The sequence below is a fragment of the Alnus glutinosa genome, chromosome 10 (genome assembly GCF_958979055.1).
Source record: "Alnus glutinosa chromosome 10, dhAlnGlut1.1, whole genome shotgun sequence".
Taxonomy (NCBI): Eukaryota; Viridiplantae; Streptophyta; class Magnoliopsida; order Fagales; family Betulaceae; genus Alnus; species Alnus glutinosa.
This window is the reverse complement of record NC_084895.1, coordinates 12,423,517-12,436,139: the sequence shown is the minus strand read 5'-3', so window position 1 is coordinate 12,436,139 and position 12,623 is coordinate 12,423,517. Positions and strand designations below refer to the sequence as shown.

Genomic DNA, 12,623 nt, shown 5'->3' with positions numbered 1-12,623 from the left:
CTCACCAGGGAGTGAAATAGAACATGAAACCGTAAGCTCCCAAACAGTGGGAGGAGCCCTGGGCTCTGACCGAATGCCTGTTGAAGAATGATTCGGCGACTCATAGGAAGTGGCTTGGTTAAGGGAACCCACCAAAGCCGTAGCGAAAGCGAGTCTTCATAGGGCAATTGTCACTGCTTATAGACCCGAACCTGGGTGATCTATCCATGACCAGGATGAAGCTTGGGTGAAACAAAGTGGAGGTCCGAACCGACTAATGTTGAAGAATCAGCGGATGAGTTGTGGTTAGGGGTGAAATGCCACTCGAACCCAGAGCTAGTTGGTTCTCCCCGTAATGCGTTGAGGCGTAGTAGTTGACTGGACATCTAAGGGTAAAGCACTGTTTTGGTGCGGGCCGCGAGAGCAGTACCAAATCGAGACAAACTCTGAATACTAGATATGACCTCAAAATAACAGGGGTCAAGGTCTTCCAGTGAGATGATGGGGGACAAGCTTCATCGTCGAGAGGGAAATAGCCCGAATCACCAGCTGAGGCCCTAAATGACTGCTTAGTGATAAAGGAGATAGGAGTGCAGAGACAGCCAAGAGGTTTGCCTAGAAGAAGCCACCCTTGAAAGAGTGCGTAATTGCTCACTGATCGAGTGCTCTTGCGCCGAAGATGAATGGGGTTAAGCGATCTGCCGAAGCTGTGGGATGTAAAAAGGCATCAGTAGGGGAGCGTTTTGCCTTAGGGGGAAGCACCTGCGCGAGCAGTGGTAGACGAAGAGGAAGCGAGAATGTCGGCTTGAGTAACGCAAACATTGGTGAGAATCCAATGCCTCAAAAACCTAAGGGTTCCTCTGCAAGGTTCGTCCATGGAGGGTGAGCTAGAGCCTAAGATCAGGCCGAAAGGCGTAGTTGGTGGACAACAGGTAAATATTCTTGTATTGCCCCTTGTTGGTCCCGAGGGACGGAGGAGGCTAGGTTAGCCAAAAGATAGTTATCTGTTCAAGGACGCAAGGTGCCTACTTTTTCAGGGTAAGAAGGGGGTAGAGAAAATACCTCGAGCCAATGTTCGAGTACTAGGCGCTACGGTGCTGAAGTAACCCATGCCATACTCCCAAGAAAAGCTCGAACGACCTTCAACAAAAGGGTACTTGTACCCGAAACCGACAGTGGTAAGTAGGTAGAGAATACCTAGGGGCGCGAGACAACTCTCTCTAAGGAATTCGGCAAAATAGTCCCGTAATTTTGGGAGAAAGGGTGCCTCCTCACAAAGGAGGTCATAGTGACCAGGCCTGGGCGACTGTTTACCAAAAACACAGGTCTCTGTTCTTAGACGTCCATTTATATGGTAGATGTAGATCCGAATCTACATGATGGATTTGTGCCTTCGAATGCCATGTAGGATGCAATAGCACTTGCAAGAGATATCCAAATGCAGCATTAATTTGGAAGAAATCATGTAAAAGGCAGTGCTTGCAATCTTCAGTGCAAAAACAACTGCCAAAGATGCATAAACTTAATAATTCTCCCCTTTAGATGAATGGATGCATTGTTTAGACTTGTTTGTGTCTCCTAATAAGTAGTTCCAGGAAACTGTTCTCTGAATTTACTTTGTTTAGAAGTCCATGTTTGAGATGTGTGTATCTCTCCTGGTTTTTCTCAGTATCTTTCTTTTTTGCAGTCTGAAATACATAAAAGAAACCCTTGCCTGCATTTGATTTGTTTGAAGTGCGCATGTGCATTTTTGGGGCAATTCTCTTTTGCTTGACCTTTTTTCTTGTTACTATTATTTTTTTTATTTTTTTATTTTTTTATTTCTCAATCAGCTCAAGAGTGTTGGTTGTCTTTCACATCCAGAAAACAAAGGAAAATATCATTGCACCTCTCTACAGTTGTATTAGAAGTTCTTTGGTTGACTAAGTTGAATTTGTGTTGTCTTTCTTGTGGAAGGAAGAGAATGAAACACCTGGATGGACCCAATTGAAGCTTCCAGGTCAAGCTCCTTCTCCCCGCTGTGGTCATACTGTTACCTCTAGCGGACACTATGTAATGCCATCTTCCTCTATTCTCCTTGTTGATTTCTCTTAATGTGTTTTGGTTATTACTATTGTCAGTCTTATTATTATTATGTCAATGCTGAAACAAACTGCTAAAGCTCTTTGTCTTTGCAGTTGTTGTTGTTTGGAGGGCATGGAACTGGTGGTTGGTTGAGTCGTTATGACATTTATTACACTGACTGCGTTGTTTTAGATAGGGGTGAGTGCTTTTTAACTCTGCTTGTTGGATTTGTAGCAGATGGGTCATTATGATGTTGAACCATCGATATTGTTTATGCTACATACACTCACTTAATTGATAATCATTTGTTGATGTTTACTTCAAAATATAATAATGTGTACGTGTGAAACAACTTCACATAGGGGCTTAGATCATATTTGTCTCTATTGCCTTGACACGAAAACACAAAAAACATTTGCAAGAGTTAAATGATGGTTTGCAATATTATTTTTATATATTTTTATTCTAAAGGACACGTGTCACAATATTATTGGCGCTGACATGGATTCCGTCCAATTTGCTAACGGAATGCGCGTCCAGGGACTTATTTGTATTTTTTGTTTACCCCAGGGAGTTTTTAGTCACATTTTAAACCCTAGAGACCTATTTGCAACTCAGTAAAACAACATAAACTGAATTTTTATTTTTCCCTTAAATTAATGGTGGGTGTTGCAAGAGGTCTCATTAAGGGCATCAAATATAACATCTCTTTTGTCTGGTTGGAGTCTCTAGCTATGCAAGTCACAGGTACCAGGGCTTATTTCTAGAATATGGTATGGGATATCCATACTGCAACATAGGGGCTCTTTCGTGAACCCAAATAATGCATGCTTTCTTTGAGGAACGATTTTTTTACAGTGTTCTTGTTAGCATCGGAACTCAAAAGTTGGATATGTTAAGAATAGTATCAGATCCATCTTATGCTTGTGATTTTCATATAATGATTTTTGCTTTTGTTTTTCTTAAAGAAATAATAGAAAGAACATCTGTGGAGCCCAGTTTCAGCATTCCATCAGTGTAATATGGATAGCAGTGGCTGACCCATGCAATAGAAACTGCTGCTTTTATATATGGTTGATCTCTTAGAATTTATATCTTCTTTTTGGCAATTAGTGTCTGCACAGTGGAAGCGGTTACCTACTGGCAATGAGCCTCCTCCTGCACGGGCATACCACTCTATGACAAGTATTGGTTCACGTTATCTGTTATTTGGTGGTTTTGATGGCAAATCGACCTTTGGTGATTTATGGTGGTTGGTTCCAGAAGGTACTGATTTTGCTTTGAAGTAGTTTATTATTCAGTCTTTTTGTTATTGTTTGGTAACCCCTTTGCTTTTCAGAGTTTCACTGGGATAAATTCTGAACCCTTAATTTGATTCTTATATGACCTTTATTGACAAGATCTTCTCGATTATGCATCAGTTTGTCTCCAACATACTTTTTCTTTGGAGCGTTTACAGAATGTTGCATGCAATATCATTTCCTCTATAGATCAAACTTAATGATGTGTTGGATTTTTATGAATCATGATTTATTTTTAAGGGTTTTTTTGAATCTTATTTCTAACTTTTTGTTTTTCTTTAATATTATATAATAGAAGTTAGGGTTTTCAGTAATGATGGGCAGTCACTATAATCTTCTGCTCTTTCTGTAAACTACTACATGATTGTTGCATGCATTTGTCATTTTCCCTGTTTCGTTAATAGATCAAGCTTTATGATGTGGTTAGGTGCATATTTCCATGGTCAAACTTAACTAGAGGGGATTTTGGCGAATGATCTCTTTCTCAAATGGTACCCAATCCCTCTATAAAAACGACGGAAGGGTGAATTAGTGGGTTTTTGAGAGCCACCAGATGCTTATAACTTAATAATCCAAGAAAAAGGAAAAAGAAGGGATGTCGATGAACTAGCTGTGGAAGATGTTGTTTAATTGTGTGGTTTTTTATGCATGTTGATTGTTGTCCAGATTTATGTTCTTATATAACATTGTTAGGGGGGAGTTAGTTGTCTATTAATGATGATCAGGCCACAATTCATCTCCATCTTGTTGCTGGATATCTAAAAGAAGCAAACTTTATAAGCTAATTTATTGAATGAAGAGAAAAGTGTTAGCAACATGTAAATAGTGAAAGAAGCAGGTTTTGAAAGTACATTGATTTCTGTATGGTGAAAGATAATTCAACCTGACTTTTATGATTTATATCCAAGCACAATATATCAACTTCTACTTCTGCAGATTCTGTGGAGACAGAACTGAGACATAAGTTTGAACATGTCCTAAACTGTTGCCAACTCTCTTGCTTTGTAGAGGATCCTATTGCAAAGCGGTTCACTGTATCTCCACCAAATGATCATCCTGAAAATAAGGATGCTGCAATAGCAAATAATAACGTCCAATCTGCTCTCCAGGTATAACTGCTACTGGTTTTAAGGACAGGTAGCTTGTTCTATTGAGCTTGTTGACCAGGGAGCTTAAAGCCTTCTCCTTACCTTGTATTTGTTTCAATCTTTTTGCCAAGATCATATCGTACATTTAAACTATGAATTTCCAGAAAAGAGAGGCATGCATCAGATGCCAATGTCCGTGATTGACCTGTTTCCTATGTTAGGCAGATGAGAGCTCACTTTAGGAAATGGGTTACATATGACTGTCACAACCTTTTGATAAATGTATTTTTTTCAAGAACCCATGGTAGGGTGCATTTTATGTGATTATTACACACTGGTTGCATGGTTTGCGACATCCATAAAGTTTATGAATATATGGAACTCCTGGGATCAACCAAAGTCCAACTGGTAGTTGAAGTTTAAATCATAGTACATTCACGATTTTAAGCTTTTGTATCGTTAAATCCCCTTCTGTTATGACCATTTTTATAGTCTACCTAATTAATTATGTTATGATCATTTTTATAGTCTACCTAATTAACTTTCAGACAATCATCTGATTGACCCTCCATGTCTTGGACAGGGAAGCCAAAGGGTACAATCTGCCGTCTCCGAATTACAGAGAAGATTGGAAATTTCAGTTTCCCTCTCTAGTTCTGGGCTTCCAATTCTAGATGAGTTGGAAGACAACGAATTCCTTGAACTCGCATCAAGTTTGGCTGGACAAAGAGTTTCCAGTAATTTACAGGTTTAACACATTGAGGCGAATTTGGTTTACTTTATAACTCATCTCTTAGGTTTTTTAAATGGCTTTTCTGTGGAAAAAAGGCAATTGAGGCACTTCGTGATCACTGGAGAAAGGCTATACCAAGTTCTATACCACTTAAGGAGCTAGGGCCCTTGCTTCGCGACTACCAACGTTTGGTTGCCCATAATCAATTGTAAGAATGAAGTTTTGCACCATCACTTGTTTATGTTCATTAAAATCATGGCAGTTGCTGCAGTTATTCCAAATAACTGTAGTTATTCCTAAAAGTGGACCCAGCTTAACTTCTGGTTTTTACCTCACAGTCCTAGATTATCTTGTAGCTATGCTTGCGGAAAGTTATATTTTTGAAACAGTGTCTGTGTTGTGTCTTTTTTATTTATTTATTTATTTTTATTTTTTATGCTGTATGTTAATGTTTGGTAGCACTACTAGCATTTGAAGTTATACTCGTAAACTCACCGGTCTCATATTGGGAAGAGATGAGTAGCTCACATAGACTGGGTGGTTTATAAAGACACTCATGCGTGCTAAGTCTCATATTGCTTAGTTACTAGGTGAAACTGGACTTTATAAAGGATTCTTGGAATGCTCCAAATTGATTAATCCATTGAAACTAGTTAAGTGTCTAGGTGGGCAATCTATCATATCATTTAAAAAACTATTTTGAAACTTAAACCGTTCTGATTGGGTCGTTCATTTAAGCTAACAAGGTAGCATCTCATCGTCTTTGCATGTTTTTCTCAGGATGACGAGACCATTTCATAACTCCTAACATCATATCATCAAGTCACCTTCTGGTTATCCTTAAGGTCCTCTAAAGCTTGAGGAATATAGACATGAGAGCATTCTTGTAGACCCATATACGCCATTGTGTTTGGACAAAGATTTGAAACTCAAGTGACTTTATGGATTTCAAGTCAATGCCCCTTTTCTTTCTTTTTTGGTAGGCGGGAACAGCTTGTACATTCAAAGAGATGGATTGATTTAGTTTCTATTTTGTTCTACTTCCACTTACCATAAGGTCCTGTTGGTTCGCAGAATAGACCTTTGAAATGGAATGATCATTCTTTTTTTTGGTAGGGATCTATTACTAGGAATAACTATTCCCTTACGTAGAGGAATAGCTATTTCTTAAGGAATAGACAAAGAAAACCATTTTAAAAAAAAAAAAAAAATTATTTCAACCCTTCAGCACTTCAAAAAAAAGGAAAGAACAAGATGAAAACGTTGAATTGTTGTAGGTGGCCGGCCAACCACAGTAGAATCCAGCGGTGGCTGCACCACCTCCGAGTACCTTGTGGTGGACCCTCAAGGTGCTTCGGGGTGGTTGAAGAATCAGGGGGTGGCCGTACCACCCCCAGAGTACCCTTATGGTGGACCCCCGAGGTGCTTCTAGGTTGGTGTGACCACCCCCGGTGAATTTGGGGGTGGTCACGAGCATCTCGGGGGTGACCAAGGCCCACCCCGATGGCACCGAGGGTGGTGCGGCCACCACCCCCAGGTTCTGTGGTTGGTTGGCCAGCCACCCACAACAATTCAACGTTCTCTTCTTTATTTTTTCTTGCCTTTTTTTTATTTGAGTTTTAGAAAAATAAGAAATCATGTGGTTTTTTTAGTAATTTTAATTCAATTCCAATAAGGGCATATCTTTTGTCACCAAACTAAGGAATGGTAATAAGTATTTCATTCCATCCTCCTGCATTCTCAGTAATAACCATTTATTTTCCTAATAGAATATCCATTCCGCGTACCAAACGAGGCCTAAAACATTATAACATTAGAGGCACTGACATAAAATACCTTATATTGAGAACTTGAAAAATTTGCTATTCTCAGCTACTATATTTCGCTTGGCCATATCAGTTGGACTTTATAATTGAGATGCATTAGAAATACTCTTCTCTTGACTGTTGTACGATCTTTTGATATGTATGCTTGTAGTTTTCAATTGTAATTTGAGTGCGTCATACCTTTATTTAGTTTGATCTTTCTACTTCCAAAGTTGATCAATTAGTTGTTTTTAAGTTTCTTATTATGGTTCTAACAATGACAGGGCTAATGCTGGATCTGATATGCATTCTCTTGAGTCTGGTTTTCTTGGAAAAGATTCGTATCGGTTTTACCATATAAGAAATCCTTCTCAGGTCTGTACCATGCAAGGCCATTAAGATCAAACCTTTCTTTTGTTCTTTTCCTTTTTTGTTTCATTCCCCGCTAATTTAGTTCTGAATCCTCAATATTTTTCATGCACGTAGGCATTGGAATCTTCTTTTCAGTAACTTCTGTTGGATGAAAGCATTGAATACCTATTGAGACGTTCTCTAATTACATCAAATGCCTATTGACAGACAGGATATGATTCTAACATTAAGATCTCAGATTCATTAGGTTTTATTTGGTCTTGCATAGTATCCACTTTCTAAAAAACAAAATGTAAAATAATAATAATAATAAGAAGAAGAAGAAGAAGAAGAAGAAGAAGAAGAAGAAATTTTTGATGTAGAATTTTTGCTGTAGAGTGAAGAATTATCTAAATGCCTCTAGTGTTCAATATGTAAGGAAAATCTGGGTCACAGCCTATAAATTATACCATTCATTTTATTCTTTACGCAGGATAATCAAGGAAAACTCTATGCTGCATTTGGTTTGTTGAATGGAATAAGCTTCCTGGCAATGGAATGCTTACATACACAACAATTACCTTCTTTTGGACTCGTGAAGAACTTTTTAGGTCCATTTCCTAGGAACACAAACGAGCTAGGTGATTGCAAGCAGTTTGAACTTGGCTAAGCAAGTTTAGAGCCATGGAAGGAGAGAGATTATAGAGAGGTGTTGCAAAATGAGAAACAAATAATGTGCTGCTGAATTAATAAATATATATATATATATATATATACAAATGCAGATATTTGGGGACATTTGAATATACATGCTTCCATCTACTCTACAAGAAGAAAAGAATTTGGGTGCCTTTGGACACCTGTGCTAACTTTTATAGGGCTGCTTAGATGAGTTTGGTTCTTTTTTTTTTTAATTTTTTATCCTTGGGGTATCTGTTGTGATGCTGCAGTAGGAGGCTGGTACATTTTATTTTATTTTTTATTTTTATTTTTTAAGGTGTTGAATTTGTTAATAATAGACGTTGCAAAGAACATGACATGCTTGATAACACAGTGCAATTGTATCCAGATGGCATTTTACAAAAGTCATACTATTCTTACATATAACAATTTGATATTTGTTCTCCAAGCATTTTACCGAAATGACCCTATATAGACACTACTCATTTGTGACTGGAAATCTTCATTATATATAGTGACCTTGTTTTCTGAGTCGATGTTTCAAAAGTCACAAAGACATCTTTTAATTTTGATACACACTGTGTGCTTTATTTGAAATACGCTGAACCACTTGAACTGGAATCAACTTATTTGGATCTCAGTAGCTATTCATTTTTGGTGATCCCATCTGGCTATGATTCAGTTGTGTCGAATAATTTATCCCATCAATGATTGAGACATAACTATCATCTATATCATCCTTCATGGTTTGCATTTATTTACTAGTACTTTTCACTTCATACTCTTTTCTTCTATTTTCTCCTCTTCCCACTGATCACATCTTTGATGATTTTCAGTTGCGTATGGATGATGTCCCAAAGCTGGTGGCAGAGTACAAACAACTCCTATCTGATTAAAATAGTATACGGGGAATGTTCATTTAGAAGGGAAAAGAAAAGAATGCCTAATGGTTTTCTGGGTTTTCTTTATCACCTGTAAGATGTTAGTACCTCAAACCATCAGTCCTTGCACTTGACACGTTGGTAAACTAGTACACCTGCCATGAAACGTGCTTTGTGATTTGCTACTGTCTTGGATTGCTTTTAATTACATAATACCATATTACCATATCTTGACAGGAGTCATCCAGGTGCAGATTTATTAGTAGAAGTAGAATGCTTGGTAGTTTTAGTTTGTCAACTGTGAGAATCATAAAACTCTTTGCATGAATAGTAAATGAGCTCAGGCTCAGCCCATATTCGGCCCTAACTTCTTATACGTTTCAGTGCAGAAAGGTTTTTGGTTGCGAAACTTTTCATATGTATCAATGCAGAAAGGTTAGTGAAGAGTTACATATTTTCTGTGTGTCTGGATTAACACTCATAATTCATCAGCCATGCATTTAAATCTTTTAAGTAACTTGTTATTAGTCCTTGTTACTCGAAGAGGTGTAAAATTGATGAATCCATTCTATCTAGTAGCTTGAAAAATAATTAACAACAGATATGTAAATTATGGATCACAACCTTTTAGGCTTAGCCATGTCGTATTACCAGGTCCTCTGAAACATGCGTCGATTAGCAGGTTTGCTTGTGCAGAGGATGAGAAATTTTGGTTTGACAACTGCCCTGATTGGCACATGGCAATATTTAGAGGGTAAGACTAGAATGTATCTTCATAAAAAGGGTTTATTATTGAATTGCATGACTGTTTCAGTGGTTATCAGACCCTAGTCTGATATGACATGATGTAATCATAATGGTAATAAGGCATGTTTAAAGTTGGTCAGAGGAGTAGAGGCTTCTTAAACACCTATAATACTGGTAATAATATTAAGTACAAGCTCACAAGCCAAAACACTTATTACAATTGAATATATTAGTAGTCTATGTATTCTACATTCTTGCTCAGCTCTTCGAGTTTCTTCGTCCTGTGTCTCTCACTCTCGGTCAGCAACTGGAAGCAAGATCACAATGAAAAAAAAAAATGTGAGATGAGTAAAAAAGGGGAGAAAAAGGAAAATTGAAACACTGCAAAGAAGAAAGGCCAAGACGATCACTGTTAAGAATTCTGTTATGTTTTTCGGAAAAGACAAGTCTGGAACTGACCTCCATTAATGTGGCTGTTAGCTGTGTTTTTTCTTTGTTCTTTTCGTTGAAAGCCTCCAGGGCTTCTTTGTATTCCTTCTCCTGAAGCCAGCCAATTAAAGAGCCAATTCATGGTCATAACTGAATTATACATTTTTACTTATGGAAAACAAAAGAAAAGGAAACCAACTGAATTAATGTCCGGATGCAAGTATTCGGAGAAAGATAACAGATTGAGTTTTAGAAAGCCGTTGCGTGTTAGAATAAGCGCAACCGATGAGTGTGCTAGGTGGGATGATGATAAAATCATAAAAGCAAATACCTTCTTCTGGCAGCTCTGTCCCAGTGGCTTTAAATCTCGATTGGCCATGTCAATCTTCTTACGTACAGCTGCAACTTCCTTTTTCATAGGATCTCCAAGTACTTCTAGCTCCTAGTAGATTGTATTACTTAAAAACCAAATGAGCAACTTATTTTGGTCAAGAATCAAGAATTTGTTTTCATAGTCTGAACTTGGATGAGCACCCATTTGTTTTTGTGTTTCATACTATATATAGAATTATTTTCTTCAAAGCATAGGCTATAAAATTTTGTTTTGCAGATTCAACTAAGAATAATCTAATTAGGAGGGTAAAGAACAAAAATGGCATGCTAGATGAGTTGTTTTGTTGAACCTACTTCCCAAATCTGTGCCAAGCGCCTGGTTTCTTCTTCAGCACGACCCAGCTGAAGCTCAAGTTTCTCCTTCACCTCCATCTTCTTCCTCTCAATTTCTTCCTCTCGAGCTTCAAGTGTGGATATGGCCAACTTGGTGATCTCCCCATCTTCATTCTCCTGATCAGTTGATAGCCTCCCACTATTGCCAATGCTCCCAAGGTTCCTCATTTTCTGCTTTGGTTACTGTTTCTGCTCTCTTGGCTTCTCTCCTCCCACAAAACCCACCTCTACCTATTCTTTTGTTGTAATGCTTTTAAAGGCTCTCTTGCTTGCTTTTGCTTTAAATCTCTCTCTCTCTCTCTCTCTCTCTCTCTCTCTCTCTCTCTCTCTCTCCAAATCTTGATGTTACCATTACAAAAGACAATCTTAGAGTTGGAATTACTGGTCTTGAGGTCTCATACTGTTGCAAGCTTAAAGATACTTAAAGGAGAAGATTACCCTAGTTTTTACTTAAGCATGATGGATATATATGTGGAGTATTAGGTCGTCCTCTTGTTTTCTCTCTTTACCTAAAGTAGTTAAACTGTCAAATTTGATTTCAGAGGCTATGTTTTATCCAACAACGTATGGTAACTGATTGTGCACGTAATCTACTTTTGGTGGTGGCAACCAACATTGCTTGAAGCAAGAGGAAGTTTGGCACGTGAAATCACATGGCTGGGCATTTTCTAGCTGGGGTGATTTTGATTGCGGGAAGCTTAGCATTTTTCCTAAATTCATCCACAACGCTGGTTTTCAATTTTTATTTTTATTTTTTTAAATGAGGGCTGACGTGGCACGTGAGCAGTGATGAACGAATGCTAGACGAATAGAATTACTCCTCAAAAGATAAAGTTTTCTTTATAATATAATAGGTGTGATCAGTTCTTGCCCATATATATATATATGTTTTAAAGCAATGTAATTGAAGTGTTGAAGGCATGGGAAGTCAAAAGATATAAAAGCTAGATCAATTTGAATCACCAATTAAAACAGAGAGGTTTCCCTATGTCAGTAATTTTCACAGTATAAACATACAATGAGAGTGTGCATATAGAGATGTTAAGGATTGTAAATGAACCGAGTTTGTTTCATTTACACTTCGAGCTCACCTTGTATAAGTTCAACTTAAACGAGCCGAACTTGAATATAATTGTAAGAAAACATCAATACGTCCATACCTTGACATTTGGTATGTATTCAAGGCACACTTCTGGGCCAAGTAACCACTACTCCAAATAAGCTCTCTATTGAACCCACGTTTGATTTAGAAAAATGCTACATAAGCTTCCTAGCGCTTTTTCCTAGTGAAAATTATCATTGAATTTTAAACAAATTAATATATATATATATATATATATATATTTCACATCAATGGTGATTTATACCGCCATACCAAGAAGTAAGTACTTTTGAATATGCGTAGCATTTCTCTTTGATTTATATAGGTATGGTGGGAAAGAACTCTACCGTACGTACCACCATGCCTTATGCTCTTCTTTACCTTTCCTATGATTGCTCCATAGAAGCAACGACAGGTTATAAGTAAAACTTTTTCTCGTAACTGGCTAAATAGCTTGTCTACCACTCAATGCTTAATTGGTTCAATTCAATACACAGATTAAATATGCAAAAATTTAGACCTATCAGTTTCTTTATTTTTTTTTTTCTTATAAATTGCCAAATTGGGATATTGTAAATTGTCATCTATGTTAATTGACAATTGTTGCATATCCTTAATTTCAATGCTAAATATGATTGCTCTTGGAACTTGTCCGATATATATATGTAGTCAATCTGTTACAGAATAGATTTGCAGGTAGAAGTTTTCAATCGATTGGTAATATAAAGAAAAAAGA

General features: G+C 37.5%; 2 protein-coding genes across 3 annotated transcripts in view; one reads left to right on the top strand and one right to left on the bottom strand.

Annotated features, from left to right (window-relative positions):
• The window catches only part of LOC133879364 (protein GLUTELIN PRECURSOR ACCUMULATION 3), a 38,539-nt gene extending 29,413 nt beyond the window's left edge, over window positions 1-9,126 (top strand). The window contains exons 9-16 of one of the 2 annotated variants that reach the window (XM_062317906.1): window positions 1,940-2,031; window positions 2,157-2,241; window positions 3,157-3,309; window positions 4,353-4,453; window positions 5,016-5,180; window positions 5,261-5,373; window positions 7,255-7,345; window positions 8,839-9,126. In XM_062317906.1, coding sequence (XP_062173890.1) covers window positions 1,940-2,031; window positions 2,157-2,241; window positions 3,157-3,309; window positions 4,353-4,453; window positions 5,016-5,180; window positions 5,261-5,373; window positions 7,255-7,345; window positions 8,839-8,898 — 860 coding nt within the window. In that variant the 3' untranslated portion in view covers window positions 8,899-9,126. Of the gene's footprint in view, window positions 1-1,939; window positions 2,032-2,156; window positions 2,242-3,156; window positions 3,310-4,352; window positions 4,454-5,015; window positions 5,181-5,260; window positions 5,374-7,254; window positions 7,346-7,814; window positions 8,057-8,838 lie in introns of those variants that run through there. The other variant, XM_062317905.1, reaches the window with a different exon arrangement.
• A 525-nt stretch (window positions 9,127-9,651) lies between these two features.
• Window positions 9,652-11,099, bottom strand: LOC133879363 (uncharacterized). The gene is made up of 4 exons (XM_062317904.1): window positions 10,747-11,099; window positions 10,391-10,501; window positions 10,090-10,170; window positions 9,652-9,937 (listed from the first exon to the last, which is right to left on the bottom strand). Exons 1-4 carry the CDS (start codon window positions 10,951-10,953, stop codon window positions 9,860-9,862), a joined length of 477 nt encoding a protein of 158 aa, XP_062173888.1. The 5' UTR covers window positions 10,954-11,099; the 3' UTR covers window positions 9,652-9,859.
• Between the last annotated feature and the right edge of the window lie 1,524 nt (window positions 11,100-12,623).

What these genes read in the sequence shown, in the direction of transcription:
- LOC133879363 (XM_062317904.1), bottom strand. Translation starts at nt 10,953, where the DNA reads ATGAGGAACCTTGGGAGCATTGGCAATAGTGGGAGGCTATCAACTGAT. An exon ending in GACAGAGCTGCCAGAAGAAG is followed by an intron (nt 10,171 to 10,390) that starts GTATTTGCTTTT and finishes GGCTGGCTTCAG; the next exon opens with GAGAAGGAATACAAAGAAGC. An exon ending in TAACAGCCACATTAATGGAG is followed by an intron (nt 9,938 to 10,089) that starts GTCAGTTCCAGA and finishes TCTTGCTTCCAG; the next exon opens with TTGCTGACCGAGAGTGAGAG.